The sequence below is a fragment of the Neolamprologus brichardi genome, chromosome 18 (genome assembly GCF_056152115.1).
Source record: "Neolamprologus brichardi isolate AB-2024 chromosome 18, ASM5615211v1, whole genome shotgun sequence".
Classification (NCBI taxonomy): Eukaryota; Metazoa; Chordata; class Actinopteri; order Cichliformes; family Cichlidae; genus Neolamprologus; species Neolamprologus brichardi.
The window spans coordinates 5,660,287-5,682,408 of NC_142121.1; the positions used below are offsets into that span (position 1 = coordinate 5,660,287).

The 22,122-nt window shown below is 42.4% G+C and overlaps 1 protein-coding gene across 1 annotated transcript; it reads left to right on the forward strand.

Annotated features, from left to right (window-relative positions):
* The first annotated feature begins 456 nt into the window (after positions 1-456).
* On the forward strand, positions 457-22,005 carry LOC148097488 (uncharacterized). The gene is made up of 5 exons (XM_087832165.1): positions 457-619; positions 3,228-3,437; positions 3,911-4,162; positions 8,752-8,767; positions 21,762-22,005. Exons 1-5 carry the CDS (start codon positions 457-459, stop codon positions 22,003-22,005), a joined length of 885 nt encoding a protein of 294 aa, XP_087688291.1.
* Positions 22,006-22,122: the final 117 nt, after the last annotated feature.

Sequence of the window (22,122 nt, forward strand, 5' to 3'; positions counted from 1 at the left end):
CAGACAGAAACTCTGTGTAAGGCCCAGGTGGACGATAGATGATAACAAGTAAGACTGGTTTCTGAGTTTCACAGCTGGGGTGGAAAATGTTAAGCATCAGGCTTTCACAGTGTGAGTGTGAGGCATGTAAAGTGTTAAGCATGCTTTGATGGTCTGCAGTAAGACACCTTAAGCATAATGAATTGTCAGAGATGGGCATTACAGCTAATCCTCAACTTGAATAATTGGGAACGATAAATTCTTTATCCAGGTTTCTGCAAAGCTCCAGACTTTATGTCAGGAATTGATTTTTGTTGGACTGACCTGATGAGGGCAGTATTACGCCTTTGACACCTCCAGTCTACCGTAAGTACAACAGAAGAAGAATAGCGGCAAATGCGCCATTGAGAGATCCCGTCGCGATCCCGAGTTAAGTTTGAAGATGGTGGTTTGGCGGCATCGGTTGTTGTTGCAATAATGTCTTCAATTCAGCATCTGAGAGAGTTTATCAAGGAGAGATTAACTTCTGCTGCAGAAGAAATCTTCTCAGAGTTTGAAAAGACGATCGTCCGGTATGAGGAGGAGATTAGTCAGCTAAGACTGCTGGATATCAGACCCGGGATAAAGTCACACAATACAGGTGTGTAAACTTGTGGAGATGTGGGGGTTGCGGGATCATCGTGGGATTCATGTGGGCATGTGGACAATTCCCGAGGTGCTTTAGAGCAGCGGTCCCCAACTTTTTTTGCGCCACGGACCGGTTTATGCCCGACAATATTTTCACAGACCGGCCTTTAAGGTGTCGCGGATAAATACAACAAAATAAAACTAGTACCGGTACTGAAAGAAGAAAGAAGATTTATTCATAACACAGTGAAAAGACCCAGGAAAACCAAGTTAACGATAAAACGATAACAAAATAACGCTGAAAACCGATAAAAACCCTGAAAACCATACATTTCACACCTGAGCCTCAACTCTCGCGGCCCGGTACCAAACGACTCACGGACCGGTACTGGTCCGAGGCCCGGGGGTTGAGGACCGCTGCTTTAGAGGCATTTGGAACGTGTGGATAGAGACTCTGGTGACTTAAACTCCAGTGACATGTAAAGTAATAGGGAACAGCTTTATTTAGTGACCAATGCGGTTTGTGGTCTTCATCAGCATCATTGCAAAATGTCAAATGGCTTGTGTTTAAATAAGAATCAGGAAACAGAAAAAGAAAACTCCAATTAGACCAATCACAGCTTCTCAAATAAAGCAGTTGACCAATTATCATTTAACAAGTTGGTATTGGTAAATTGGTTAAGCCACAGCCCAAATAGGTTCTGGACTGAGCCACTACAGATTAAAAGGGGAGAAAAGATAAATGGCCTGTATTAGTATAGCGCTTTACTAGTCCCTAAGGACCCCAAAGCGCTTCACACATCCAGTCATCCACACATTCACACACTGGCGATGGCAAGCTACATTGTACCCACAGCCACCCTGGGGCGCACTGACAGAGGCGAGGCTGCCGGACACTTGCGCCACCGGGCCCTCTGGCCACCACCAGTAGGCAACGGGTGAAGTGTCTTGCCCAAGGACACAACAACAGAGACTGTTCAAGCCGGGGCTTGAACCGCCAACCTTCCGATTACAAGGCGACCTCCCAACTCTTGAGCTACGATCGCCCCAATGTAAAAAATCACTGCATGTCTTAATGTAATACATACTAAAAAAGTACACAGAAACCTGCAAACAAGTTAATATAAAAAATACAATACCTACAGGAATATTAAAAGGAAAATGAAGCTCTGACAAGCCTATCTGTTATGTTCTCTTACCTCTCTTAAGTTATCATTGGCGGTTCTTTAAAAATCCCTAATGATAAGCTTGGATCACTCTGAAGATTATACCAATGTTTTAAAATGATTTCTTTAATGTTCCTGGGTGTTTGTGTAAAAGTTGTCTAGAAGACAAGATTTGATTTATGTTTTGGAGGTTTCTTGATCTCTAAATAAAACTTCCTACTTTTTGAGTCAACCTTTTTTTTTTCTTATCGAGTCCTCTTCATAATTTCTTTCTTTAACTTTTTTCAACGTCTCTTCTTTATTCTCATAGTATTGTTCTGGAATTTCACAGATACGTTTAAGGCTAATCAATTGGCTTACAGGTAAGCTTTTTTTGAGGTGGCTAGGATGGAAACTTCTATGACCCAGACCTAGTGCTAGATTTTTTTAAATTATACTCTGCAAAAACTTTCCCACAGTTACGGTAGAGTTATTTTAATCAGTGCAGCATTTTCTTTTGTTTTGCAATGTAATGTATTCCAGTAGGTTTGGGGGTACACAGAGGTGGACAGAGATTTCTCTTTTTTTACTTTTTACTTTTTTTACTTTTTTGTCAAGGAAGTTAATTTCTTTAGTGTTGCAATTAAGGGTAAAACATAAACTTGCAAAATGCCCATTTAAGGATTCTACAAACTCCAGTAATGAAGTAACTTGTACATAATCTATATACCATAATAAGTGGGAGGAAAGTGCTATTGTAGTAGTAATATAAAATTAGTTCTTTAGTTCTTCCAGGTGACCAAAAAATAGAAAGGCAAAACTGGGTGCCAGAAATGTTGAGATATGGTATGCTGGGTGTTGGTACCGCACTGGCTGGTCTGAGTGTTTCAGAAACTTCTAATCTGCTTAAATATTCCAGCACAAACATCTGTATGATTTACAGAGAGTAATCCAAAAAAGAGAAAATATGCAGTGCCCTTAAAATGACAGTGAGTTCCCTGTACTCGGGTCTCCAGAGTCATCGGCTCTCAATCCAACAGTGCACCTTTGGAATGTAGTGGAATATGAAATTTGCATCATGGATGTGGAATTGACAGATATGCAGCAGCTGTGTGAAGCTCTAAGGTCAATATAGACCACAAATATCTGAGGAACGTTTCCATCACTTTCCTGAATCTCTGCTTTCATGATCATATTCAGATCATGCTGCTGTTCATTTCTTTGTTTATTCACAGTGTGTGATGATCACTGGCAGTCACATCTAAAAATTAGACCCCAGACAGCTGTAAGGTTATCAACATCACCCAATGAACATATGACTATGACTGAATGTTTCTGTGGCAACATCTGCAAGAATGCAAGAGCCCGTGAAACCATAAGCTAAATTCTCAATAGGTGACCACCTTTCATCCTTCTTGATCTTTCTTATCATCACATTAGTCACTATTTTCTTGTGTCTCTTTGTTGAACACAAAGGTCTGGATGATCAGCAGGTCTGTGACCAGGAGAGGAGTCTCAACCAGGAGGACCCAGAGCCTCCACAGACTAAAGAGGAACAGGAGGAAACCCGCAGCAGTGAGAAAGGAGAGCAGCTTGAACTGAAGCAGGAGGATGAAGGGATTAATGTCTGGACCGGAGAACAGCTGGATTTGTTGTGTAAGCCTGGATTACGGCTGACCAGAATAGGTATGTGAATCTTTAATATACAGACTTCATAATACCGAAGTGAATATGACTTATATCAAAAGGCCAGGTGATGACATCACAAAGACACGTGCATTACTGCCTGGCATACTACCTCACCTAAGACATGTTTTCTGTTAGCACAGTAAAATAAAAACTGGGTCTAAAATCTTCTGTTTGTTTAAAAAAAACAACTAAATTTTCCACCATATAGATTTAAGTCATGTTGGCCCAGAACTGTATGCAGAATGTAGGAAAATGTGACAATGAAAAATGTGGATCACTGGCCACATGGACCAAGTTGGAGTAGCGAGCTTTACGCCTCATAAATGATGACTTTCTGCATGTAAACAGAATTCTTCTCTGTTCACCGCATGAGAGAGAATACTTAAAACATTTGTGCACCTTAAATATCGCTCACATACCTGAGAGACCTGCTCACAGTGTAACTTCTTTCTTGTGATGTGTCCATCAAGACCTCCCACAGCAACATGATTGTAAGGAAAATGAGGATCTGGATGACCCGCAGGTCTGTAGCCAGGAGAGGAACTCCAGTCTGGACCAGCAGGACACAGATCCTCCACAGACTAAAGAGGAACAAGAGGAAATCTCCACCAATCAGGAAGAAGACCAACTTTCCCTGAAGCAGGAAACCAATGGCATCATCATCTGGACCGGGCAGGAGCTGGGCATCATGTGGAACCCTGAAGTAAAGTTGCACAGAATAGGTATGCAAAACCTTAATAGATAGATTCAGTTTTGTATTAAGAAATCTAACTCATGTTGGATCCTAATCAGACCTCAGAGATATGTTATAGAGGCTAGGGCTGCCACAAATGATTATTTTGATAGTTGACTAGTCACCGATTATTTTTGCGATTAGTTGACTGATCAGATCATGCATCCATTGGACGTAAAATGTACAGCTTATTGCACCAGCATGCATCTGCTCATTAGCTTCAAGTTTGAAGTGTTTAAGGTAAGTCGTAACTAAAAATAAAGACAAGATGATAGTTTATTAAACTTTTAATGAAATTTGCAGATTGTAGCAGCAAACTGAAAGGCACACAAAATGTGTGTTGAGGTGTGCATATTGTTGGCTTGGTGAAAACATCGTCTATTGAAGACAACATTTTTTTAAGCAGTACTGTAACATAATGTTTACAGCTATCAATATGAGTAAGTAGCTCACGGTTTACGCTAATGTTAGCAGCTAACTAGCCAATCACCTTACTGAGACGACTGAACCACTTCGTCGTCAGAAGCCACCACATGCTTCCTTTTCAGATGCTTGTGAATCACTGTCGTACTGCCATCGAAGGGCTGTTCCATTTCGGAGATTTTGCATTGGAAATTCTTCTCTTTTATTTTCTCAGAAGGCTCCCAGACTTAACGACAGCTGGCGTCCTTGTAGATGCATTGCTGCTTTCTTTTGTTTCAGTCCGTTATTACACTCTTAAATCCTACTTTTTCCTGCATCTTTCAGGATCTTACAAAGCTTGAAACGACGCTTTGCTATTAGATTAGTTGTTGACCTTTTTTTAAAGTCGATGTAATCGTGACTAGTTGACTAATTGTGGCAGCCCCAATAGAGGCACATGAAAAATTTAAAGACCAACTGAAATAAGGAAACTGACTGATTCCAAAAGCCAAAATTTCTAGCTTCCCAGTGGCCCCCCTGGCAAGACTGTCCTATGTTGGTAAAAATTGTTATAAATGAGCCCAACAGAGAGGAAGACACCCTACAATGAGTTGAAACATCAGCTTGTAATTTATTCCTGCATAAACATTTTTGTCATTCGTATTGTCACTTTGTTTGTCGGTCACGAATTGCAGTCGTCACTCCTTTGTTTGTGCTGCGCTCCTGCACCTGCAGGCGCACTTACAGTGAATATCAAATTTAATAACAGGAAGTTAACTAAACATGTAATTCTTTTCCTTCTTGTTTTTGGCCAATTGACAAAAGAACAGGTTATTTGCATGGCTGTGTTTTGTAAACACAGGGTGTTGTGAGTAGAAGAAACAGTCATGAATTTTGGCAAGTCCTAAGCCTAATCAGGGTCACCTGATCCAGTCATATCTGTATGCTTTATCAAAAAGGAAAGTTTTAAGCCTAATCTTAAAACTAGAGAGGGTTTCTGTCTTCTGAATCCATACTGGCAGCTGTTTCCCCAGAAGAGGGACCTGAAAGGTGAAGGTTCTACCTCCCATTCTCCCAACCAATCAGGCAATGGATAGTTAATCTAAAAAATACATAAATACTGTAGTGAGTGTCCTGTAAATTTTAAGTAAACTGTTAAATGTTTTCTGCACTTTAACTTTTAAATGACAACATTTTGTTGTTTTGTTTGATTGTATATTGTCTGTATTTTCTCACTGTAGATGGTCTGTAATTGATATCACATATTTGTGATTCATCACAAGAGTTTAAATCACTTGAGAAATGTACGATTCCAAAGTTAAATCGATCACAGAAGAAGAGTGTTTTTCATAGAGTTTGTAAATGAGCAGCCAAAATGGTTTTAAATTAGTCAGCAAAACAGCTTCTCCCCACAACATGCCTTTCATTGGTATATCTGAGCAACATGTTTATCATGTGGTACCTGCTAATGGTTAAGATTACCTTGTAATTTCTGAAACATGTGTTGTTCTTGTCTTTTTTTTTAAAATCTGTCACTTCAGATTTTCCACAACAAGACTGTAAGGACGAAAACCTGCTTGTACTGAAGCAGAAGACTTTTCCTGCTTTTCCTGAAGAAAGTGACCACAGTGACCCAGAACCAAGCAATGAACAGCTACTTTCTCAAAACTATCCTGAGACAGATCAGGACGAAAACAAGGATGATAACTCACACAGAAAAAAGTCAGATGAAGTCGTAGCAGGACTGAGAGTTCAAAATCCCAAGACAGCACATTTATGTAGCACCTGTGGGAAAAAATTTAATAAGATGGAAAACTTGAATCGACATATACAAATTCACACAGGTGAGAAGCCACATTCTTGTAGCGCCTGTGGAAAAAGATTTAGCCGGAAGTCACTCTTGAATAGACACATGCAAATTCACACTGCTGAGAAACTACATTCTTGTACCACCTGTGGGAAAAGATTTAGGCAGAAGTCACATTCGAAACAACACATGCCAGTTCACAAAGGTGAGAAACTACATTCTTGTACCACCTGTGGGAAAAGATTTAGCCAGAAGTCACATTCGAAACAACACATACCAGTTCACACAGGTGAGAAACTACATTCTTGTAGCGCCTGTGGAAAAAGATTTAGCTGGAAGTCACTCTTGAATAGACACATGCAAATTCACACAGGTGAGAAACTACATTCTTGTAGCGCCTGTGGAAAAAGATTTAGCCGGAAGTCACACTTGAATAGACACATGCAAATTCACACAGGTGAGAAACTACATTCTTGTAGTACCTGTAGGAAAAGATTTAGCCAGAAGTCACACTTGAATAGACACATGCTAATTCACACAGGTGAGAAGCCTCATTTTTGTAGCGTCTGTGGGAATGGATTTAGCCGGAAGGAATATTTGAATAGACACATGGAATTCCATACAAATGAAAAATGATGTTCCTGTAGCAGCTGTGGGAAAAGATTTAATGTAAAATCAAATTTGAATATACACATGAGAATTCACAAGGGTGAAAAGATTTACTCACAAAGGACAGTTGAAGAGGCACATGTAAGAAAATGTTTTCGGTGTCTTAATGTAAAAATAACTATTTCTCAAAAACACAATCGGAAATGTCTGTATTAAAAAAATACACGTGTTCATGAGGTAGCCTTAATTAAAGCCAGTTGTTTATCTGAAGTTCACAGTTTGAAGGTGTTTAAAGCAGCAAACAATTGCAATCACTTTTCGCTGACTTGCACACTGCTAGAAGTCCTGTTGTTGTTTTGTTTTTGTTTTTTTTACATTTTCTTTACATTGGCTTGACATATTTGGGAAGTGCTTTGTATACAGAAAAGGAATATTTTCGGGAATGACAATGTTAAGCAGTTACTCACATTGTTTGTGACCCACATACTTAGGTTGTTTATTCTCTATGTTTATATCATAACTGCTTTTATGTGAGCACCTGTTGACACCCAGCTGTTGTTTTGAGATATAATAATTTAGACTAATGTGTAACTTTAACAGTGTTCCATTTTGAATGGTTTGTGATATGTTGGTTGGTAGAAACTGAAACTGGATTTGAAGATGCACTTGGTAATTATTTTATATATATGTGAGTCACTTTGATGGTCCAAACTGTCCAAAGTTGTAGAAGCCCCTAATTAGTGACATTTATAGCTTACATTTAGCAGTGCAAATTGATTTAAAGATTTAAATTTATCTGTAGTATTAATTGCTTCTTACTATAAGGTTGGCATAACAGTCATTATTCGTGACCCTATGGGCTGACCTTGCCCCCCCCCCCCCCCCAAAAAAAACAAAAACAAAAAAAAAAACAACTATAAAAATGATGGATGAAAAGGTAATTGGAAGAAAGTCCAAAAAGTTATGCAAGACAAATGTTGAATATCATAGAGGAATGCAAAGTTGTGTAAATTGATAGACTGGTCAAAGTGAGACATTAATAAACACATTTAATAGATAAATGCTTTTAAGAAAATGATTTTGACAAAATTGGGGAAATCAATCTAGTTTAAGATGGAATTAAATAAGTTTAAAGATAAAATATGGATAATTCTATAATAAAGGAGGAGGAGCTCCTCTCCAATAAAGGAGCTCAGAAGTGCCCCGGGAGTCTTCATCTTTATTCATTTTTGTTGGCTTTTGGCTTGCATGTGCTTAAGGCGAACACGCTAGAGGTCTTTCCTTTCTTTTAAGTTTCTGATTAAGTTGTATGTTCAATAAAACTGTTGGCATCACACTTCACATCATCTCCTGTAAATTTTGTGTTTTTGTTTAAATTGTGTTCCAAAAGCCTGAACCAACATCTTTCCGGCCTGAAGAAATTCTGCAAAGCCTTTAAAATTTGCAACCCCACACTCCTGCTACTCTTTGAAAAACTAACAGTACTTCTAAACGAGATGTTAAACAGGGCTTCGTGTGATCTGCCTTTTGGTGAAGCAACTGGCCAGAAAGATTGAACACATTCAAGGGGCTTCATCATACTGACTTCCTTCTCGTCCTCACTTTCCAGGTCCTCAACCGTACTCCATCAAAGGCTTCTGAAGTTGTGTTTTTCAGAACAAAAGTGGAGCACATAATAGCAAACACGGAACACACACCTCCCCTGCCTGCCAAGAGCATGTATGACAACTTCCCTTTATAGCACCATCAGTGACGTGAAGACACATTGTTCAAACAAATCTGCAATGGTATTTTCAGATTAAGTTAGCCAATTAGACATCACAGTGGACTTAATGCAGTCCACAATTCCTTAGGAGGTACCCAACATGAATTTAAACCAGCCTGCAATTTAATTTAATAACACACCCCTCCCTCTCTGAGCTTCAGTAACACCAATTTGCATCAAAATCTTGATTAAATCAAAATTCAAGAATCGTCTTAACTGTATGAGTTAGGTTCAGTCTTCACAGTCACTGGAAGCTCTAATCTTACCGACGTACAGGTTCCAGACCACAACTGAGGCAGCAAATCCAAAAGTGCTTTTCACCACAGAACCAAACTAGGCCGGTCATGAAAAGAAGTAACTAACAGGTGTTATACTAATTCATAATGTTTATTATTTTATTACACCATGCAGGCTGCATTTCATTTACCTCAGTGGCAATATAGTGAATTAGACATGTGTAATTAATCTCTCCTCCGTGAATCGCAACCTTATCGTGGTGGAGGGGTTTGTGTGTCCCAGGGATCCCAGGGGCTATGTTGTCTGGGGGCTTTTGCCCCCTGGTAGGGTCTCCCATGGCAAATTGGTCCTGGGTGAGGGACCAGACAAAGAGCGATTCAGAAGACCCCTATGAAAAAAACACAGAGGGAACAGTTTACCCTGCCCGGGATAGGGTTACCGGGGCCCCGCCCTGGAGCCAGGCCCGGGGAGGGTGCCCGAGGGCGAGCGTCTGGTGGCCGGGCCTTAGTCCATGGGGCCCGGCCGGGCACAGCCCGAAGAGGAGACATGGGCCCATCCTCCCGCAGGCCCACCACCCGCAGGAGGCGCCATAGGGGTCGGGTGCATTGTGTGTCGGGTGGCGGCCAGGAGCGGAGGCCCTGGCGGACTGACCCCCGGCTGCCAAGACTGGCAATAGGGACATGGAATGTCACCTCTCTGGTGGGGAAGGAGCCTGAGTTAGTGCGTGAGGTTGAGAGGTACCGGCTAGATATAGTCGGGCTCACCTCTACGCACGGCTTGGGCTCTGGAACCAGTCTCCTGGAGAGGGGCTGGACTCTGTCTCAGTCTGGAGTTGCCCCTGGTGAGAGGCGGCGGGCTGGGGTGGGTATTTTAATATCCCCTCGGCTTGCTGCCGGTACGTTGGGGTTTTTCCCGGTGGACGAGAGGGTTTGTTCCCTGCGCCTTAGGGTCGGGGAACGGGTCCTGACTGTCATCTGCGCTTATGCGCCGAGTGGCAGTTCGGAGTACCCAGCCTTCTTAGAGTCCCTGGGGGGGGTGCTGGAAGGTGCTCCACCTGGAGACTCTGTTGTCCTGCTGGGAGACTTCAATGCTCACGTGGGTAACGACAGCGAGACCTGGAGGGGCGTGATTGGGAGGAACGGCCTCCCTGATCTGAACCCGAGCGGTGCTTTGTTATTGGACTTCTGTGCTAATCACAGTTTAGCCATAACGAACACCTTGTTCGAACATAAGAGTGTCCATAAGTGCACGTGGCACCAGGACGCTCTAGGCCGTAGGTCGATGATCGATTTTGTAATCGTATCACCAGACCTGCGACCATATGTTCTGGACACTCGGGTAAAGAGAGGGGCTGAGCTGTCAACTGATCACCACCTGGTGGTGAGTTGGATCAGGTGGCGGGGGAGGACGCTGGACAGACCTGGTGCACCTAAACGGGTAGTGAGGGTGTGCTGGGAACGACTAGCAGAGGCCCCAGTCTGCGAGATCTTCAACGCACACCTCCGGCAGAGCTTCAACAGCATTCCGAGGGAGGCGGGGGACATCGAGTCCGAATGGACCATGTTCAGCGCCTCCATTGCCGAAGCTGCTGCATTGAGCTGCGGCCGCAAGGTGGTTGGTGCCTGCCGTGGTGGTAATCCCCGAACCAAATGGTGGACACCAGAGGTGAAGGGAGCCACCAGGCTGAAGAAGGAGTCCTATCGGGCTTGGTTAGCCTGTGGGACTCCGGAGGCAGCCGACAGGTATCGACAGGCCAAGCGGAATGCGGCTCGGGCAGTGGCTGAAGCAAAAACTCGGGTGTGGGAGGAGTTCGGAGAGGCCATGGAAAAAGACTTTCGGACTGCCTCGAAGAGGTTCTGGCAAACCGTCAGGCGTCTCAGGAGGGGAAAGCGGTGCTCTACCTGCACTGTGTATAGTGCTGGCGGAGCGCTGCTGACGTCGACTGAGAAAATTGTCAGGCGGTGGAAGGAATACTTCGAGGACCTCCTTAATCCTACTGACGCGTCTTCCAAGGAGGAAGCAGAGTCTGGGGATGAGGGGAATGACCCGCCAATTTCTGGGGGCGAGGTCACTGAGGCAGTTAAACAACTCCTTGGTGGCAGAGCCCCTGGTGTTGATGAGGTCCGCCCCGAGTTCCTGAAGGCTCTGGACGTTGTAGGGCTGTCCTGGCTGACACGCCTCTGCAATGTTGCGTGGAGATCAGGGGCAGTACCCGTGGATTGGCAGACCGGGGTGGTGGTCCCCATCTTTAAGAAGGGGGACCGGAGGGTGTGTTCCAACTACAGGGGGATCACACTCCTCAGCCTCCCCGGGAAAGTCTATGCCAGGGTGCTGGAAAGGAGAGTTCGTCCGCTAGTCGAACCTCTGATGCAGGAGGAACAATGCGGTTTTCGTCCTGGTCGCGGAACACTGGACCAGCTCTTCATCCTCTCGAGGATACTTGAGGGTGCATGGGAGTTTGCCCAACCAGTCTACATGTGTTTTGTGGACTTGGAGAAGGCATTCGACCGTGTCCCTCGGGGTGTCCTGTGGGAGGTGTTGCGGGAGTATGGGGTGTCTGGCCCATTGCTACGGGCCATTCGATCCCTATACAACCGTTGCAAGAGCTTGGTTCGCATTGCCGGCAATAAGTCGGACTCGTTCCCGGTGGGTGATGGGCTCCGCCAGGGCTGCCCTTTGTCACCGGTTCTGTTCATAATTTTTATGGACAGGATTTCTAGGCGCAGCCAAGTGGCGGAGGGCTTTCGCTTTGGTGGCCTCAGGATCTCATCTCTGATCTTTGCGGATGATGTGGTTCTGTTGGCTTCATCGGGTGAGGGCCTCCAGCTCGCACTGGAGCGGTTCGCAGCCGAGTGTGACGCAGCGGGAATGAGGATCAGCACCTCCAAATCTGAGGCCATGGTTCTCAGCCGGAAAAGGGTGGAGTGCCCACTCCGGGTCGGGGATGAGGTCCTGCCCCAAGTGGAGGAGTTCAAGTATCTCGGGGTCTTGTTCGCGAGTGATGGGAGAAGGGAGCCGGAGATCGACAGACGGATTGGGGCTGCAGCTGCAGTAATGCAGACGCTGCACCGGTCAGTCGTGGTGAAGAGGGAGCTGAGTGTAAAAGCGAAGCTCTCAATTTACCGGTCGATCTACGTCCCTACCCTCACCTATGGCCACGAGCTGTGGGTAGTGACCGAAAGGACGAGATCGCGGATACAAGCGGCGGAAATGAGCTTCCTCCGAAGGGTGGCTGGCATCTCCCTTAGAGATAGGGTGAGAAGTTCGGCCATCCGGGAGGGGCTCAGAGTAGAGCCGCTGCTGCTCCACATCGAAAGGAGCCAGCTGAGGTGGTTTGGGCATCTGGTAAGGATGCCCCCTGGGCGCCTCCTGGGTGAGGTGTTCCAGGCATGTCCCACCGGGAGGAGGCCCCGGGGCAGACCCAGGACACGCTGGAGAGATTATATCTCTCGGCTGGCCTGGGAACGCCTTGGTGTTCCCCCGGATGAGCTGGAGGAGGTGGCTGGGGAGAGGGAGGTCTGGGCCTCTTTGCTTAGGCTGCTGCCCCCGCGACCCGGCCCCGGATAAAGCGGATGAAGATGGATGGATGGATGGATGGTAATTAATCTCATTTGGCGTATAGATAGGTGGTCTTGTTATGTATTTAACCCATGTAGAAATTCTCTGCCCACTCACAATTTGAAAATTTGTTTATGCTTTATTTTTATTCATTCCTTCTATTGTCTAATATAAGTTTGACCTGTGTCCACCAGGGGTGGTGAGTGACCTGGATGGACCCAGATAGCACTTTAGCTCAGTCCTACCACTAGTTGATACTAACTTACTTATATTTTTTCTCAAGTGAATTTAGTAATTTACATAGCAAAAGTCCCTGTCCTTGAGATCGTCACTGTCTCCTCTGGCAGAGCTTCGACACCATTCAGAGGGAGACTGGGAACATTGAGTCTAAATGGACCATGTTCAGCACCTTCATTGCTGAGGCTGCACCACTGAGCTGGGGTCCGTGTCATGGTGGTAAACCCCTGTTATGACTGTGGTTTTACATCTCCTATAAACACTACAAGATTTTTATTCTATTGTATATAGTCTTTTATTTTATTCTAATCTATTGTGTACAGTACCTTACTCTTATTCTTATCATCTTATCCTATTCCAGTGTTTTCTAATTTTTGCTATGTAACTTTCTGCTGTAACAAAAGAAATTTCCCACATGTGGGACTCATAAAGGTAATCTTATCTGATGTTATCTCTTATCTTATCACCCAGGACTGACCTGATGTATTAAATGCACTGAAAAAGTTTAAAAAAAACCCCAAAAAACATGACCCTCACAGTGCTCACCAGCTGGACCAAATGGGCGTAGGCACGATTGAGCAGTTATATCATGGCATCCTCAGCCCCGAGGTGGGGCTGGTAACAAACTGAAGGAGATCCTGATGTGGCCTAACTATAGGGCGGAGCTGGTTGAGGATGAGTCTTTCCAGGTTCTTCATGATGTGGGTGTTTTGTTTGTCTCCTTATTTATAAAGAATGAGTCCTTTTATGATCTGCTACATGTTTTTATTATTACAGCTAGCAGGAAGAACATGTATATCACTTTTCTAGCTCTCATACTTGTGTAGGTTTTCTCTTACCCTTTAGCTCACATCTTAGTGTCCACACAGATAGTTCCACCTTGATGTCTTGCATGGAACTATATTAACTTTACAGCATCAGCTTCTGATCATTACAGTGGGAAGTCAGTGTCACAGACCTGTAATACTGGGGGCCACTGTGACTTGGCGTCTTTAATACAGAAATGAGGCATGACGTCTTCCACTGCTCTGCGACCTTCTGCAGACTCAGACTCAACATGAACATAAATACTTTTTATTTTTGTACAGTGATAAATTGTTAAATTGTTGTTAAAAATGTTAGCTGTTATTATCAGAGGGGAAGAGAAAGGCGACCACATCAACAGCCTTATCCTAATTGTCCACGATCATTTGCTCCACATGAAACTTTAATTTTCTCTGTGCTCTAAATGTATGTAGTTTATTTATATAAATGTATTTGTATATTGTTATTTCACTTCCACTTCATGGACCGTACCAGAGAAATCAGGAGACCCTCGTTTATTAAAAAGATTTTATATAATTATTTTTAGAGTGACTATAATCAATGAAGGGATTATTCTTTGTTCTGTTAAATGATTAATGCTGGATCAAACTAAAGGGTTTTCCAATAAATCAAACTTAAATCAAAGTATTTTCTTCTTTCTTTATTCCAGGATATCACTAATAATCTCATGGCAAAATTACAGTTTTCTGCAAAGTACCAGACTTTATGTTGGACTGGACTGACCTGATGAGGGCAGTATTACGCCCTTGAATCCTCCAGCCTACCGTAAGAGCAATAAAAGAAGAATAGCGGCAATGGGGCCATTAAGAGATCCCGAGTTAAGTTTGAAGACGTTGGTTTGGCGGTATCGGTTGTTGTTGCAATAATGTCTTCAGTTCAGCATCTGAGAGAGTTTATCAAGGAGAGATTAACTTCTGCTGCAGAAGAAATCTTCTCAGAGTTTGAAAAAACGATCGTCCAGTATGAGGAGGAGATCCGTCAGCTAAGACTGCTTAATATCAGACCCGGGATAAAGTCACACAATACAGGTGTGTAAATTTGTGGAGGTGTGGGGGGTTGCGGGATTGTATGATTTACTTGGGCATGATCTAAATGCTTTGCATAAATGCATTGATCTAAACTTGTAATACACCCCAGTAAAGTGTATGCAGCTATATCTGTGCAGTGTTGAGAAGGTTACTCTTAAAATGTTTTCCACTACAGATTACAAAAAAATGGCCCAAATGTAGTTTGAAATGTATTTCGTTATTGCCGTGTGAATTATTGCTATTACTGAAGGCTACTAGCCACCTGTTACTGAGGAGATTAGGGGCTAAACAGGAACGTATGTTCAGCTGGTGCTAATTGGCCCCACCTAGTCTGGTGTTGATAAAAGCATACCTGACGCAGGCTTTCAGGAAGCTCACTAGTCTTTGCCTTGGTAGCCATTTTAGCCAACCTGCTATGCCAATTTAAGATAAAACCTCTATCTCACTAACACTCTGGTATTCATCTCCTTTTTACTGTTGCGGCTTTTGAGCCGGTTTTCTGAGAATCCATCCTACCGACGAATCATCGTACCCATTGTTTCTTCGCATGCGCACAATACGAAATTAAGTTTCGAGCTGTCTTACCTTTGTGAAAATCAGCTAAAAAAATACTCTGACTGATAAAATTCAGTGCCAAACCATCCTGCCTTTGTGAATGTGATCTACAAGCATACTTTAACAGCTAAATTAAGTGGCAAATCGTCTTACCTTTGTTAATCTGAGCTAGAAACATACTCTGACTGGTAAAATCAAGTGCCACACCATGATACCTTTGTGACTGTGACCTACAACCATACTTTAATGTGTAAAATGTAGTGGCAAACCATCCTGGGTTTATGAATATGAGCTACAAGTATACTCTGATGGGCAAAGTTAAGTGGCAAACCATCATACCTACTTAAATTTGTGGTGAAATTACTCTTTGAAAGCAGAAATGTGCATAAACTACTTACGGTAGGATGTTTTGCCAAAGTAGGATGGTTTGTCAGAACACCGTAATGTCGTATAGAAAAAATATTCCCACCAAGCACACTCACCAATATTTTGTTTTCGAACTCCATTGCAGTTATTTCACACATTAAACCTTTGATAGAAAATAATAAAACAAAAGTAAGCTGCAATAAATTACAGGTAGCAGTAAAACTATTAACTCTTTTATGCTACGTCCACACCAACATGGGTATTTTTCTATTCATTTGGTCCTTTCGTCCGCACGTAAACAGTGTTTCGAATCACCGAAAAGGTTGGAGAAAACTCAGTTTTTGCATTTACCTGTGGTCGAAGAATACGGAGTTCATCACACAATGTCAGAGATGTGTGCCTTTCACATCACGCTGTGCGCCATGTTATTGTTCACATGAGATTAATTTCTGCAATGGCAGATAGTAAGATTAACAGTATTTTGAATCTATCTGCAGTTTTTACACACTTGCATATACACAAGCAGCTACTGTCCCTCCATTTAGAAAGGCGGAGGTGTCATGGTGTAATTATTTTGCGCGTAGTTTTTCTTTTTTTTTCCCCCCTGTGTAATAATATTCAACATTGCTATCAAAAAATGGGTTCAAAGACATAAACAACTGTGGGATACTGTTTGTGCATGATTTGGACAGCCTAGCGCATCCTCCCGATGCAGGGGAAACAAATTCTGTTGGGGGTACCTACCTTTTTTTTTTTTTTTTTTTTTCTTTTCCCTGCCCCGTTTGGTTCTTTTGTCATCAGAATTATTGTCTAAAGGCAAGGAAAGATGCCCAACGGATTTACTTTATAGGGATATAGGGAAGCGCTGTATAAGGTTCCCGATGTTTGGGTGGTTGACCGGGATGGATTTTCTCCAGTCACTTTCTCGTCATCCCTGACGTGCTCTCCGTTGTTTTTTCCCTGCTAATTTTAGCAGCCAGCTTCGGTATCACGTGGTATAAGGCTCCGCCCTTGTCATTTGTTGAGCAGGAAGAGTGAGCGCTTGTCTTCATGCAGATTACGTCCCGGATCAAAATGCGGTACAGTCGTCGTCGTCTTTTTTGTTTTTTTTGTTTTTTTTAAATCGTTGTCATTTGGAAATGAGATCGCACATAAGTATGAATTGAGATCGCGACTTTCTAACGATTAATCGTGCAGCCCTACTTACCCTCCAAAGAAATGTCAGAAGGAGTCCGAACCACAAAATTCAATTCAATTCAATTTTATTTATATAGCGCCAAATCACAACAAATGTCGCCTCAAGGCGCTTCATAGATACAGAGAAAAGCCCAACAATCATATGACCCCCTATGAGCAAGCACTTTGGCGACAGTGGGAAGGAAAAACTCCCTTTTAACAGGAAGAAACCTCCGGCAGAACCAGGCTCAGGGAGGGGCGGCCATCTGCTGCGACCGGTTGGGGTGAGAGAAGGAAGACAGGATAAAAGACATGCTGTGGAAGAGAGACAGAGATTAATAACAGATATGATTCAATACAGAGAGGTCTATTAACACATAGTGAGTGAGAAAGGTGACTGGAAAGGAAAAACTTAATGCATCATGGGAATCCCCCGGCAGCCTACATCTATTGCAGCATAACTAAGGGAGGATTCAGGGTCACCTGGTCCAGCCCTAACTATATGCTTTAGCAAAAAGGAAAGTTTTAAGCCTAATCTTAAAAGTAGAGATAGTGTCTGTCTCCTGAATCCAAACTGGAAGCTGGTTCCACAGAAGAGGGGCCTGAAAACTGAAGGCTCTCCCTCCCATTCTACTTTTAAATACTCTAGGAACAACAAGTAGACCTGCAGAGCGGGAGCGAAGTGCTCTAATAGGGTAATATGGTACTACAAGGTCATTAAGATAAGATGGGGCCTGATTATTTAAGACCTTGTATGTGAGGAGCAGGATTTTGAATTCAATTCTGGATTTAACAGGAAGCCAATGAAGGGAAGCCAAAACAGGAGAAATACGCTCTCTCTTTCTAGTCCCTGTCAGTACTCTTGCTGCAGCATTTTGGATTAGCTGAAGGCTTTTCAGTGAGTTTTTTGGACATCCTGATAATAATGAATTGCAGTAGTCCAGCCTGGAAGTAATAAATGCATGAACTAGTTTTTCAGCATCACTCTGAGACAGGATATTTCTAATTTTAGAGATGTTGCGCAAATGGAAGAACGCAGTCTTACATATTTGTTTAATATGTGCGTTGAAGGACATATCCTGGTCAAAAATGACTCCAAGGTTCCTCACACTGTTACTGGAGGCCAAGGTAATGCCATCCAGAGTAAGAATCTGGTTAGATACCATATTTCTAAGCTTTTCAGCGCCGAGTACAATGACCTCAGTTTTATCTGAGTTAAGAAGCAGAAAGTTAGTGGCCATCCAAGTCTTTATGTCTTTAAGACATTCCTGCAGTTTAACTAATTGGTGTGTGTTATCTGGCTTCATGGACAGATAGAGCTGGGTGTCATCTGCATAGCAGTGAAAATGTATGCTATGTCTTCTAATGATGCTGCCTAGGGGAAGCATGTATAATGTAAACAGAATTGGTCCTAGCACTGAACCCTGTGGAACTCCATAATTAACCTCAGTGTGTGAAGAGGACTCTCCATTTACATGCACAAATTGGAGTCTATTAGATAGATATGATACAAACCACTGCAGTGCAATACCTGTAATACCTACAGCATGTTCTAATCGCTCTAACAGGATATTATGGTCAACAGTATCGAATGCTGCACTAAGGTCAAGAAGGACAAGCACAGAGATGAGTCCACTGTCAGAGGCCATAAGAAGATCATTTGTAACCTTCACTAAAGCTGTTTCTGTGCTGTGATGAACTCTGAAACCTGACTGAAACTCTTCAAATAAACCATTCCTCTGCAGATGATCTGTTAGCTGTTTGACAACTACTCTTTCAAGGATTTTTGATATGAAAGGAAGGTTGGAGATTGGCCTATAATTAGCTAAGACTGCTGGGTCTAGAGATGGCTTTTTGAGTAAAGGTTTAACTGCAGCCACCTTGAAGGCCTGTGGTACATAGCCGATTATTAGAGATAGGTTGATCATATATAAGATCGAAGAATTAATCAATGGCAGGACTTCTTTGAGCAGTTTTGTAGGAATGGGGTCTAAAAGACACGTTGATGGTTTGGAGGAAGTAATTATTGAAGTTAACTCAGAAAGATCGATTGGAGAAAAAGAGTCTAACTTAACATCAATGGAACTAAGAGTAGCTGTAGATAATATTACATCTGTGGGATGATTATTGGTAATTTTTTCTCTAATGATAAAAATTTTATTTGTGAAGAAGTTCATGAAGTCATCACTAGTTAACGTTAAAGGGATGGTTGGCTCAAAAGAGCTCTGACTTTTTGTCAGCCTGGCTACAGTGCTGAAGAGAAACCTGGGGTTGTTCTTATTTTCTTCAATCAGTGATGAGTAGTAAGCTGTTCTGGCTTTGCGGAGGGCTTTCTTATAAAGCAACAAACTATTTCTCCAGGCTAAATGATGATCCTCTAAATTTGTGACACGCCATTTCCTCTCCAGATTGCGAGTCATCTGCTTTAGGGTACGTGTTTGAGAATTATACCACGGGGTCAGGTACTTCTGATTAGAGACCTTAGTTTTCACCGGAGCTACAGTATCCAGAGTCGTACGTAGTAAGGAGGTGAAATTATTAACAAGATAATCGACCTCTGTTGGGGTAGCGTTCAGATAGCTGCTCTGCTCTGTGTTGGTACAGGGCATTGACGATGATAACAGTGGGTGGATTATATTCTTAAACTTAGTTACAGCGCTTTCAGAAAGACATCTACTTTGATAAAGTCCACTCTCCACTGCTGCGTAATCAATTATTGTGAATGTAAATGTTATCAAGAAATGATCAGACAGGAGAGGGTTTTCAGGAAACACTGTTAAATGTTCAGTTTCTATGCCATATGTTAAAACAAGATCTAGAGTGTGATTAAAGTGGTGGGTGGGTTCTTTTACATTTTGAGAGAAACCAATTGAGTCTAACAACAGATTAAATGCCATGTTGAGGCTGTCATTTTTAGCATCAACATGGATGTTAAAATCACCCACAATAATTATTTTATCTGAGCTCAGAACTAAATTAGATATAAAGTCTGAGAAATCAGACAGAAACTCTGTGTAAGGCCCAGGTGAACGATAGATGATAACAAGTAAGACTGGTTTCTGAGTTTCACAGCTGGGGTGGACAATGTTAAGCATCAGGCTTTCAAATGAATTAAAAGTCTGTCTTGGTCTTTCATTAATTAATAGACTGGTGTGAAAAATTGCTGCCAAACCGCCCCCTCGACCTGTGCTTCGAGATTTCTGGTAGTTAGAATGACTCGGGGGTGTTGATTCATTTAAACTAACATAATCATCCTGCTGCAACCGGGTTTCTGAAAGGCAGAGTAAATCAATTTGTTGATCAATTATTAAGTCATGTACTAACAGAGACTTGGAGGAGAGAGACCTAATATTTAATAATCCACATTTCACTGTTTTACTCTTTGGTTCAGATGTGGATACTGTATTGTTCTTTCTTTGTAAATGTTTAAGTTGTTTGTTGCTGGTTTTTAGTTTGTTTTTTGTCTTTTTGGGAGCAGACACAGTCTCTATGGAGATGGGTTTTTGGGGGGGTAGCAGGAGGAGAGAAGCTGCAGAGAGGCGTGTAAGACTGCAACTCTGCTTCCTGGTCCCAACTCTGGATAGTCATGTTTTGAGGGGTTTAATAAATTTGTCGATATTTCTAGAAATGAGAGCTGCTCCATCCAAAGTGGGATGGATGCCATCTCTCCTAACAAGACCAGGTTTCCTCCAGAAGGTTTGCCAATTATCTATGAAGCCCACATCATTTCTGGGACAAGTGCGTATTCTTGGAAAAGTGGTTGCAGGAGGTGAGCTGGCAAACAAATGATGAACGCACAGAGATTTGGTGCAGAATGTGCTGTGAAAATCCCACTCTAGCGGACAAAAACAGTGCCTTTTATATGGACACAAACTCGCGTTGCAACTTCTTATCTTGTGCGCGTCTTTTATATTGACAGCCAATGCGGACCACTTATGTGCACCCGTGTAAATAACATAATGTTCTGCCGGGTGTGTTGTTGGTTTTCCCTCGATTTCTGAGTCGACAAGCGCCTCTGTTACTGGGACCAGTAATTTTAAGAAAGGCCCCCATTGGAAATGCATTATTGCTCAGTCTGCAATATCTTTCCCAGAACAAACACCAATTGCAAATAACATACTAAAAATAAACCTGAAAGATCTGTTTAGAACAGCGTACTATTTTGCAAAGAGTGAACTACCACTGGCACAATTTAGCAGTCTTTGCAAACTTCAAAAAGCAAATGGCCTCGATCTTGGTTCCACTTGCCTCTTATCCGTGACTTCAGTGGAAATTTCAAATTCAGGATCTGAAACAGACTGATTCATGTTCTACACAGTTCTTACAAGTTCATAGAAATTTCTGTTCAATTAGAACCAAGTATTTGAGTTGATGATTGTAATTTTTATACAATGTTGTAATTTGTGTTTCAACAATTTTTTGATTAATGTTTTGTTTCCGTTACAATATTATACATTAAAATATAATAATGTAATGGAAACAAAACAGGAAACAAAACATCAATCAAAAAAATTGCTCTTCTTTATTCGGGCTACTTAAATTTATTTTGAAGAGTCCCTGCCCGAAGGGCTACCAGGGATTTTGAAACTTTGCGAGCCCTGGGTAGCAGTAAAACTATTAACTCTTTTATGCTACATCCACACCAACATGGGTATTTTTTGATGCATTTGGTCCTTTCGTCCGCATGTAAACAGCGTTTCGAATCACCGAAAAGGTTGGAGAAAACTCAGTTTTTGCATTTACCTTTTATAGATGTAGTTTATAGATGAGAAGCAAAAAAGAGCCGTCAGGTGCTCAAAATAAACCTTAGACTCAAGTGTAAGAACAGGCGTCCGTTACAACTTATATCTAAAAATATATAGTTTAATGCATTGGTCAAAAAACAACATCAACATCACCCAATGAACACATGACTATGAGTGAATGTTTCTGTGGCGGCATCTGCAAGAATGCAAGAGCCCTTGAAACCATAAGGTAAATTCTCAATAGGTGACCCCTTTTAATCCTTCTTGATTCTTCTTCCTCCCTTTGTTGAACATGAAGGTCTGGATGATCAGAAGGTCAGTGACCAGGAAAGGAGCTCCAGTCTGGACCAGCAGGACACAGAGCCTCCAAAGATTAAAGAGGAACAGGAGAAAATCTCCATCAGTGGGGAAGGAGAGCAGCTTGAACTGAAGCAGGAAGCTGAAAGCATTTATGTCTGGGCCAGAGAACAGCTGGATTTGATGTGGAATCCTGGAGTAAAGCTGACCAGAATAGGTATGTAAAAGTGTCATATACAGATTTCATAATATAGAAATGAATATGACTCATCAAAATGTCAAAAAGACACATGGCGTGCATTACTGCCTGGGATACTGCCTCACTGAAGACATGTTTTCTGT